The sequence below is a fragment of the Charadrius vociferus genome, unplaced genomic scaffold (assembly GCF_000708025.1).
Source record: "Charadrius vociferus isolate BGI_N301 unplaced genomic scaffold, ASM70802v2 scaffold160, whole genome shotgun sequence".
Classification (NCBI taxonomy): Eukaryota; Metazoa; Chordata; class Aves; order Charadriiformes; family Charadriidae; genus Charadrius; species Charadrius vociferus.
Window position 1 is genome coordinate 425065 of NW_009646358.1, and position 10883 is coordinate 435947.

The window sequence follows — 10883 nt, forward strand, 5'->3', positions numbered from 1 at the left end:
AGCTGTACATTATCAGCATCAGTTCTCATTAGACTCTGTTAATTACTTCATCTGCGCCGTTTTAACTTTCAGTCAAGTAGAGGAAGTTTGAAACGGTGCATTTGGAAAGAAGACCCAGTGCAGATCCAGAACCACTGACAAACCCCAACCAGCAGCAGAACACTTGAGTTCCTTTAAGCTTACAATGGCACCCTGGAAGAGCCCTCATAAAGTATTGCCCTATTGATCGCGAAAACAGGTTTTGTGTGTTATCTGGTGCACTTACTGCGAGATCAAAGAAAGGGAAGACTTGATTCCTTGGAAGTTAATCCTCGATCTCTGAACCAAGAAAATAACATCTTTCAGAAAGCGGACCATTTGGACGGGAACATTCACAGCCCCCATAAGTAAAATGCCATGCTGCTTACCTTTTTGAAGATTAGGTATCTAGATTTCCTGAAGGATAGAATAGTAGATAGCAGTGACAGTGTTTCTTAGGGTTCCCCTGGACGCTTTTGATTTTTTTTCTTTTTCTTGCAATCTTGAAAAAGATTTGATAGCTTCTCTACTTACACGCAAAACGATAGTCTTTCACAGTCATAATGGGTTTTTTCTTTTGCATATTAGACAGCTCCTGACCCTGAATTCTTTAGAAATATTAAGCAATCTTAAGGTGATTGTACCAGTATACTAATCTCAGGTAGCTATTATTCTTGTCATTATTTTATTTGCCATAAATGGCTGGTTTTGATAGAAACTGTAAATGCCCCATTTCCTTAGCCTCTGTCTCTTCGGTGTGGGTGAGCAGCAAGGGCAACTGTGACTTACTCAGTCTTTTTCCTTCATGTACCATGAGCACAGACACAACGGAGTTGTTGTAGGAAAGGACAGCCTCTCAGCCTCTCCTTGTATAGCAGATGCTCCAATCTCATAATCATCTTGGTGGCTGTTATGTAGGATTTGGTCCAGTATGTCCATGTCTGTCATGTACTGAGGAGGCCAGGACTGGACACAGTACTCCAGATGTGGCCTCACCAGTAGTGAGAGGAAGGATCACCTGCCACGACCCGCTGGCAATGCCCTTCCTAAGGCAGCCCAGGGTACCGTTGGCCTTCTTTGCCACGAGGGCGCGCTGTTGGCTCGTGTTCAACTTGGTGTCCACCAGGACCCCCAGGTCCTTTTCTGCAAAGCTGCTTCTCAGCTGGTGCTGGTCCATGGGGTTGTTCCTCCACAGGTACAGGACTTTGCACCCGCTTATGTTGAACTCCATGAGGTTCCTGTTGGCCTGTTTCTCCAGCCTCTTCAGGTCCCACTGAATGGCAGCAGGCCTCTCTGGTGTATCAGCCATTCCTCGCAGTTCAGAATCATACACAGACTTGATGCAGGTGCACTCTGACCCATGTTCAAGGTCACTAATGACCATATTAAAACAGTATTGGAACCAGTACTGACCCCATGGGGTATTCCACTAGTGACTGGCCTCCATCTGGACTTTGTGCCACTGATCCCGTCACTTCGGTCCCCCTTGCTATCTGCTTACCTAGTGAGTACTTCCTCAGCTTGTGCGTGAGAGGCAGGGTCAGAAGCCTTACTTGAGCTTAAACAACATCCACTTCTCTCCCCTTATTCACCAGGACACTAATTTAATAGTAGAAAGCTTTAACTTACACGGGTTTTCTGTGCCTTTTTTATATGGCACAGTCCAATATTGTAAACTTAACAAGACCTTGAGAGATTAGGATTCACCCTGCTCAAAGCTGCTCAAAGCTTTCTGATAGAGCAGAAATCAAAACTGACAATAAGCTTTTCAAAAGATGCTGCGAAGGGCTCATTTATTGTATTTACCTTCAAGAACAGTATGTCCTAAGCAACCCCACGCAGGCTATCCGTGCCTTTTCTTTATGGCACAATATCGTGAACCTAACAAAACCTTGAGAGATTAAAGTTCACCTTGTTCAAATCTTTCTAAGCAGAAATCAAAAGATTCCACTAGGAATTATTAAAGGAGATGGCAAAGGGCTTATTTACTGTATTTACCTTCAGGATCAATGTTATCAACAACCTGACTTAGATGGGAATCCTGTTATGGATCATTAAGACATTAATGTAACTCAAGCATAACATCATGGAAATTATTTGGGTCCAGTTTAACAATTTGTGTGTTGCCTCTGCTCCCATATTTCTCCACTGATGCCAGCACAGTGTCCCTTGCTCTGCGCTTGTGCAATTGAGAGCAGAACCTCTCGCAGGATATTGTGAAATATGATTTTTAAAACAGGGTCTGATGCTACTCTAATGTGAATATCATTTTAGTTGTAACTTACAGATCTCTTGACCTTCAGCGTTATAAGGAGAATTTGGCTCAGTTACAATGATGGAGAGTGTTCTCAATTGCTGTTATAATCAATCCTCTTTTATTTTCAATTAGCGGAAGCATTCTCTGAAAACAGAAAACAAATAGAACATGATCTGAAGCTGCATGTTCCAAGACTGAAGTACACAAAGCTGATAATGCAAAAAAATTGCTGTGTCCAGAGTCAGTATTGTTCAAATGCTGGGGTGAAGATTTAAGGGAAGAGGAGCAAACTGTTGCACAGAATCTGTTCTTAAGTTATGGGTATAATGTTTATCTCGATGATCATCTACCTCTAGACCAACCTATCAGAGTCAGTAGATCTCCCCAGGTACAGTATAAGCCCTCTCTACATTCACAAGGATACATGAAATTAAAGGGAAACAGATCCACGTTGCTTTGGACTAAGTTAAAATAATCTGCTAACAGATCTCAATTTGTGCTCTGTTTGTTTAGGTTTTTTTTTCATTTTCTGCCAAATCTTGCTCAGACTCATAGTCCTCCAAAGACTTCGAAATGAAGTCACAGTGTAGAGAAGACACTTAAGAAAAAGAATATAATGTTAACATTATAAGTGATATAGAACTTTTAACTGTCAGTAAAAAGGGGAAAGACTAACAATAGTATTCAGAAGATATGAAACCTTCTGGTCTCTTTACATTCTATTTAAGCCCCAAGGTCAGGACATCTGAAGCATAGAATCATAGAATTGCTAAGATTGGAAGGGACCTTTCAGATCATCAAGTCCAACCAACCCTGACAAAACCACCTCTAAACTATGTCCCTAAGTACCACATCTACCCTTTTTTTAAACACCTCCAGGGATGTTGAACCCACCACCTCCTCGGGCAGCCTATTCCAATGTTTAATAACCATTTCAGTGAAAAAATGTTTCCTAATATCCAATCTAAACCTCATTTCCTCTCATCCTATCACTTTTCACCAGGGAGAAGAGGTCAGCCGCCACCTCTCTACAATCTCCTTTCAGGTAGTTGTAGAGGGTGATAACGTCTCCCCTCAGCCTCCTCTTCTCCAGGCTAAACAACCCCAGTTCTCTCAGTCGTTCCTCATAGGGCTTGTCCTCCAGACCCCTCACCAGCTTTGGAGCCCTTCTCTGGACATGCTCCAACGCCTCAATGTCCTTCTTGTACTGAGGGGCCCAAAACTGAACACAGTACTCAAGGTAGGGCCTCACCAGGGCTGAGCACAGGGGGATGATCACTTCCCTAGTCCTGCTCACCACATTATTCCTGATACAAGCCAGGATGCCATTAGCCTTCTTGGCCACCTGGACACACTGCCGGCTTATATTCAGCTGGCCATCCACCAACACCCCTCAGGTCCTTTTCTGCCGGGCAGCTTTTGAACCACTCTTCGCCAAGCCTGTAGCACTGCATGGGATTGTTGTGACCCAAGTGTAGGACCCAGCACTTGGCCTTGTTGAACCTCATACCATTGGCCTCAGCCCATCGGTCCAGCCTGTCCAGATCCCTCTGCAGAGCCTTCCTACCCTCAAGCAGATCAACACACCCACCTAGCTTAGTGTCATCTGTGAACTTACTGAGGGTGCATTTGATCCCCCCATCCAGATCATTGATAAAGATATTAAAGAGAACTGGCCCCAGCACTGAGCCCCGGGGGACACCATTTGTGATGAGACACCAACTGGATTTAACTCCATTTACCACCACTCTCTGGGCATGGCCATCCAGCCAGTTTTTTACCCAGCGAAGAGTACACCTTTCCAGGCCATGAGCTGCTAGTTTCTCCAGGAGAATGGTGTGGGAAACGGTGTCAAAAGCCTTGCAAAAATCCAGGTAGATAACATCCATGGTTGCTTTCTCTTGCCCCTTACGTTACCTTATTTAAGCCTTCTATGTGCCGAGATATCCAAAGTGGTGTTTTTTAACTTCCTCCCTGCCCTCCCCCCTTCCCCCCCCTAAAAACCCTAAAATATAGTCAATGAAGAAGTAAACCTCTACATTGTAAAATTCTGCCCTTTTTAACAAAACACTTGTTTTTCTTAGCTATGTTGTGGACCGTAAGTGGAGAATGCTTATACTGCTTATTGAAAGGTGATTAGGAATCAAACAAGAGAGGTGGCTGGAACTAATTATTGGCCAGTGGGTCCCATGAAGGGTGAGGGAGGATTCAGCACTTGACCTGAATCCTTGGCGCTCTCTAGTATTGTAGGCATACCCATAATGGACTGGTGACCTTGTGAGTTTCCCTATAGCATTATTTTCTCTGTTTCCCTCTCAAGTTGTCAAAAAGTATGAGGATTAATTACATGGAAAATATAGTGGGGTAAACATCTAAAGAATTAAAATGTAGGTAAGTAAGTGGTCCACTTCAGAAGAAGAAGCTTAAGGAATTTTACCAGGGATTAGTTGTTTCTTGTAAGCCACTAGATAATATTTTTGAAGCAGACCAGTGGTACTATGGGAGCCATCAAAAACCTCATTGGAACCAAGTATCTGTTAAAAAAGCAGGCACACTTTTTTTCTGTATAGTATCATAAGATACACAATTTATTGCAAAAGATATAGTAACCTTTACAGGAATTAACTGGTGTAAACGTGGAAGAATGTCGTAGATATTCTGCAAACCTACAGCTTTGTACCTGTGGTCGCTTGTACTAAATCTGATGGAGTGTTTCAGAAAAGGATGTGGGGGGGCAGAGTGGATTGCAAACTGCGTGCAAATTAACAATGCCGCACTTGGGAAAAGGGGAGTTGTCTTACTGTCAGCCCTCTGGAAGATGTAAAGAGCAGTTTATGCAACTGGGTCCTCATTGTGCTGCCTGGATGGAGCTGGTTCCATCTTGGGCAGATCGTCATATGTTGCCCTTGACTGTGGGTGTCCTCTGGGGCTTGGATCAAGCCATAAATGACAGTTTGCATGTGTCTGTGAACTGAGAAGTTCATCGTGTCTGAAGTAGCGTGAGGGTTGTGTAGTAGCTTCCAGAGTGAGTTTTGGGGGGGCTTTCTCGGGTGCAGCATGTCTCGGGGTGCTCAGGCACAGGGTGAGGAGTTATGTGAGCATTACAGAGGAGAAGGTTGAGGGAGACAGCCCTCGTGCAGTGATGGGCCAGCCACGGACCCTCCTGAGGCAGCCCTGAGCTGAACAATCTCCACTCTGCTGGGTGATCGTTTTGGAGAGCTATCTGCAGCAGCTGCCGCAGAGGTGGCTGGAGAAAGTGTCTGATTAGCCTGCATGGTCCCAAAGAATGGACGCGGTGCCTGGCAGTCCTCTGCTTAGCATCATAAAGAAATACAAATACCTCATAAAGATGTATTTGCAGAGACTGCCTTTTGCAGATATTAGTCATCCAGGCTCCTGCTCTAATGGAAAATAAAGCTAATGGAGAAATTCCAACAAAAATGCATTCCATCTGTGCACAATTGCCGCTGTAGAGGTCTACCTGGAGCATGAGCCTGGCTCTGAGGGCTGCATTATATAGCCACACAACTCATGCAGCCTGAGTATTGCTTTCCTGAGTGTGTTTCTAAGAGGAGGGAATGATCAGCCTGAGAATCTAGCTATGCTCTCTTGTCTACTCTAGAGGGAGTTAGTGCTTAGCACTATGAAGAAGACCCAGTCCCCACCATCTGCCTGGTGGCCGGGATGTTAATTAGCAGAGCTGACAATTATCCCAAATGTATACTTAAAAAAAAAATTAAAAATCTTTTGAAGTTGAGAGGTATTCAAACAGCACAAAACAAGTTTGTTTCAGTACTGGAAATAATTTATTCTGGGGTAGCATGGACTTCTACAAGGCCTGGTTTATGCTGTAAGGGTTTTTGAAGCTCTTTCAAGAATTTCCTGAAGAGATCCCTTGTCCAAGGGAATCCTTCTCCCATGTCAGTTTATAAGTATAGGTAGATCTACCTTGTTCTTCTTCATTGCACATACAAAGGGGTTATCTAATTTGCTTTTGTCTGCTGTCAGGTTTGGCCATTGTCATCTCCTTCTGTAAAAGCAAAAAGCCAAATTTCAACTCACATGTCCACTGCCTTGTAAGTTAAGCATCCCTGGCTGAGTTAACTGATTCTTTAGTTTCAATATTTTACAAGTATTTTGGATTGAGAAGCAGTAATTGTTCTTTTTGTCTTACGAGAAATTTTAACTTTCCCCAAAGGTTTATGTACATACATAACACAACTCAAATGAATAATGAAACTTGGATTTGAGAATTCTGTTTTTTCCACTGTTATGCTGATTTTTCACTATATGTTTTAAGCCCAACCTCCCAATTCTGCCTTCTTGCAGGCGCCTTGCTCTCTGACTTTCTTTAGAAACTGTAAAGTTGTTCTTCTTCCGTTACAGCTGTAAAATGAAATATTTTGATATGTATGAAATACATATCTGAAAGACCTCCCAACAGTCAGTGTTGTACTTATATTTATGAAGCACCTTATATGCAATTACTAGTATAATTAACAGAACAATTTCTCATTTATTGAAAGAAATCGTCCTGGTAGATGATTACAGTTCAAATGGTAAGTGATCCAGGGAAGGCAGGAGTCTTGCTAATTTATGCCACTATTGTGTTAAATGAATGTTGGTGGCCTTTTGGGTGCACACAGAGTAGACGGCTCAAAATTAAGAAGTAATTTGAGTACATGAGAAAAAAAAATACACCTTAATAGCATGAAAAAGGACAGCTAATAAGGAACAGCATGATTCTCTGCAAGTATTTGCAAAGGTTAAAAATTGAAGTGGGAGACTATCATCACTGGCTCATCAGGTAAATTACCAAAGTAAGAGTATGCTAAGAAAACTATCTCTGCAGCTATCTGAAGTAACTCCTTGAAGAGTCTTGGGTTGTGGAAAACACTCCTAGGGGAAACAGTGGGTGCATTGTGCCTCTTGGAGCTGAGATTGTGAAATCATCCATAAGAAACAGTCATGCTCCTGATCATAAGGGCGCTTTTTTATTTTTTTCTTTGCCTGATGAGATGTGTTTCATTTCTCATTTTTCTAGTGCTTTGTAGCTGCTAGAAAAACATGTCTATTTGGGTGGAGCAAGAGTTTAAGTTAATTCCCCAAAACAATGCTAAGAGGTCCCAACTTTCTACTCCTTTTCTCTGACACTTTTTTTCTTTGGTGAGGGAGTTGGCATTCCTACAGTTCTTATAGGAGCATTTCATATTTTCAGGGCTTGTTTATTTTCTCTTTTCCTTTCCACATGGTAAAAGATACACACAGAAATTACTGCACAGCTAATTGCTTGCTGTTATGGCACGCAACTGAAGTTTCTACGTACTGATGTATTTGTGTACAATTTAGAAGCCGTACAGCACTATATGTAAATGATATTTACGTACTTAACTGAACTCCTGAAGTAGAAGGTGGTTTTAAAAATAAGCCTCTTGAATTCATGAGTACCTGAATAATTCTACCCGTTCTGTTGCAAAGAACAAATCTGTTTGCAGTTTGGAATGGAAGAAACTAGAAAGCCATTACCTCCATGATCTTTTCCATTTCTTAAGATTGATTAACTTTTCTTTTCTTTTCTTTTCTCTTCTTTTCTCTTCTCTTCTCTTCTCTCCTCTCCTCTCCTCTCCGCTCCTCTCCTCTCCTCTCCTCTCCGCTCCTCTCCTCTCCTCTCCTCTCCGCTCCTCTCCTCTCCTCTCCTCTCCGCTCCTCTCCTCTCCTCTCCTCTCCGCTCCTCTCCTCTCCTCTCCTCTCCGCTCCTCTCCTCTCCTCTCCTCTCCGCTCCTCTCCTCTCCTCTCCTCTCCGCTCCTCTCCTCTCCTCTCCTCTCCGCTCCTCTCCTCTCCTCTCCTCTCCGCTCCTCTCCTCTCCTCTCCTCTCCGCTCCTCTCCTCTCCTCTCCTCTCCGCTCCTCTCCTCTCCTCTCCTCTCCGCTCCTCTCCTCTCCTCTCCTCTCCGCTCCTCTCCTCTCCTCTCCTCTCCGCTCCTCTCCTCTCCTCTCCTCTCCGCTCCTCTCCTCTCCTCTCCTCTCCGCTCCTCTCCTCTCCTCTCCTCTCCGCTCCTCTCCTCTCCTCTCCTCTCCGCTCCTCTCCTCTCCTCTCCTCTCCGCTCCTCTCCTCTCCTCTCCTCTCCGCTCCTCTCCTCTCCTCTCCTCTCCGCTCCTCTCCTCTCCTCTCCTCTCCGCTCCTCTCCTCTCCTCTCCTCTCCGCTCCTCTCCTCTCCTCTCCTCTCCGCTCCTCTCCTCTCCTCTCCTCTCCGCTCCTCTCCTCTCCTCTCCTCTCCGCTCCTCTCCTCTCCTCTCCTCTCCGCTCCTCTCCTCTCCTCTCCTCTCCGCTCCTCTCCTCTCCTCTCCTCTCCGCTCCTCTCCTCTCCTCTCCTCTCCGCTCCTCTCCTCTCCTCTCCTCTCCGCTCCTCTCCTCTCCTCTCCTCTCCGCTCCTCTCCTCTCCTCTCCTCTCCGCTCCTCTCCTCTCCTCTCCTCTCCGCTCCTCTCCTCTCCTCTCCTCTCCGCTCCTCTCCTCTCCTCTCCTCTCCGCTCCTCTCCTCTCCTCTCCTCTCCGCTCCTCTCCTCTCCTCTCCTCTCCGCTCCTCTCCTCTCCTCTCCTCTCCGCTCCTCTCCTCTCCTCTCCTCTCCGCTCCTCTCCTCTCCTCTCCTCTCCGCTCCTCTCCTCTCCTCTCCTCTCCGCTCCTCTCCTCTCCTCTCCTCTCCGCTCCTCTCCTCTCCTCTCCTCTCCGCTCCTCTCCTCTCCTCTCCTCTCCGCTCCTCTCCTCTCCTCTCCTCTCCCCTCCCCTCCCCTCCCCTCCCTTCCCTTCCCTTCCCTTCTTTTTAAATCATTAAAATGTGGGGGCTGGTTTTAGGTGATCTGAAAGGACCTTTGGAAACGTACATCAAAAATTACAATGCAAAGCATCCTGGACTGCCGAAGATCATCAGACATCAAAAGAGACAAGGCGTAACACAAGCCCAGATTTCTGACTGAAAGGCATCGAGTGCAGACATTGTTGCACTTTTGGATGCCCATATTGGAATAAGCATGGCATAATAAGACTATGAAGACTGGCGGGTTTCTGAAGTGGGAAGAGGGAAGTGGACAAGCAGTACAACTATATAGCTGGGTCAGACATTCTGTATGCAGTTCTTTCTGGTCTGCCACATGTTAATTAACAGCCACAAAGTCATTTATTTCTGAGAGGAAAAGGGACACAATTATTTGAAATAAATAGCAAAGCAGACAAGTAACAGTATGCTGTATAGTGAAGAGAAAGAAAGAAGTGGCTACCTTCTCAGTATATTTATTACATTTCTAGGAAAAAAAAAACTTCACGCAGTGAAAAAACATAAGAATTATGCAAGTTATTTGGTTGCATGCCAGCAACTTTGGCCCTTTATAAGTATATTAGAAAGCCATAATACCCAATGACTTTAAATTGGTTTGATTCTTATTCCATCTTCTGCTAACATTTATTTACTGTTGCCTGTTAGTTTAACAGTGCATCTTAGTTCTGTAGGACTCTTTTTTCAGAGAGACAAAACAAGTGGCTTATGATGGATATTTACATTCTGTTAGGTAATGATGTCTGTGGTACTGTTTTGTGTGAAATTTGTGTGAAATGTTCTCTCCTCTCTGGGTTGTTGAATTCATTGGCTGACTATTGTCCATGCTGTTGCACTTTCTGGGAGCAAGGTTCTTCTCCCAGCCCTTCTTAGGCCAAAATGGCTCTTCGTGGTCCAGATCTCTCCTCCTCTGTTGATAACACATTGACACTCTCTAGCTGTTACAGTCTTAAAGGTAATACTGGAGTCCTTTAGTCATGGCTTTTAGGGCTTATTGGGGTAAGTTGAGCTGTCAAGAGTATGTAGGGAGGAATAAGGTCGGTTCTTCCAGGCCTAACTGCAATTGGAGTCCAGCAAAAAGGCTCCCTTTGTCAGAGTCCAATACTCTCTGACCAGGTTGTTTTACATATTCCACAGAAGAAGAGTTTGATGTTCTAATACTAAATTTACTTATCTGAAGATATTTGATGTTACACAAGGTTTTGGTTTAGAAGAGTGATACAGCAATATACTGAAATCACAATACAAGCGCAATATAGCAATTGTGATATACCGTTGAATCGCAATACAAACGTCGTTCATGTTACCACTCTCTATACGCTCACTGTCAGCTCACCATCAGGATGCTGGGCATCCCCAGTTGCTGGGAAGAAATGCACAGGTTGAAGCCAACTCAAATGTGTTGCTCTCGTCAAAGCTCATTTTGATGGGTGTTCAGTTTTTATGCTCTATGTTGGGCTGAGCCACATACACACTTCTCCTATGTTGGTCTGGCTGTCTCGGGAAGATAATACTTTCTGTTGATTATTTAGGAAGACCATGTACATAACCAGTTGACCCACTCAACTGATACTGCTGTTTATCTACAACAAAGGCTGTCCTCTGGCCTCCTTGGTGTTAGGATAAGTTCAGCTGCTTTTACGAGAGCTGTGGTTACTCCCTACATTCTTCTCTGAGCTTTACGAGCACATCATCGTTGCCTGTCTTCTCTGAGCCTTCTTCTGTCATAGGTGTTCATTGATCAGTCACAGCCTTTCCCTCATACAGCAGCCATGCCAGC

At 44.5% G+C, this 10883-nt stretch overlaps 1 protein-coding gene across 1 annotated transcript in view; it reads left to right on the forward strand.

The window, feature by feature from the left end:
- Positions 1–1434: 1434 nt before the first annotated feature.
- The window catches only part of GALNT8 (polypeptide N-acetylgalactosaminyltransferase 8), a 17862-nt gene continuing 8413 nt past the window's right edge, over positions 1435–10883 (forward strand). Inside the window, 5 exon segments of the mRNA XM_009894261.1 lie at positions 1435–1522; positions 2515–2663; positions 4596–4639; positions 6746–6834; positions 9127–9293. Coding sequence (XP_009892563.1) covers positions 1435–1522; positions 2515–2663; positions 4596–4639; positions 6746–6834; positions 9127–9293 — 537 coding nt within the window.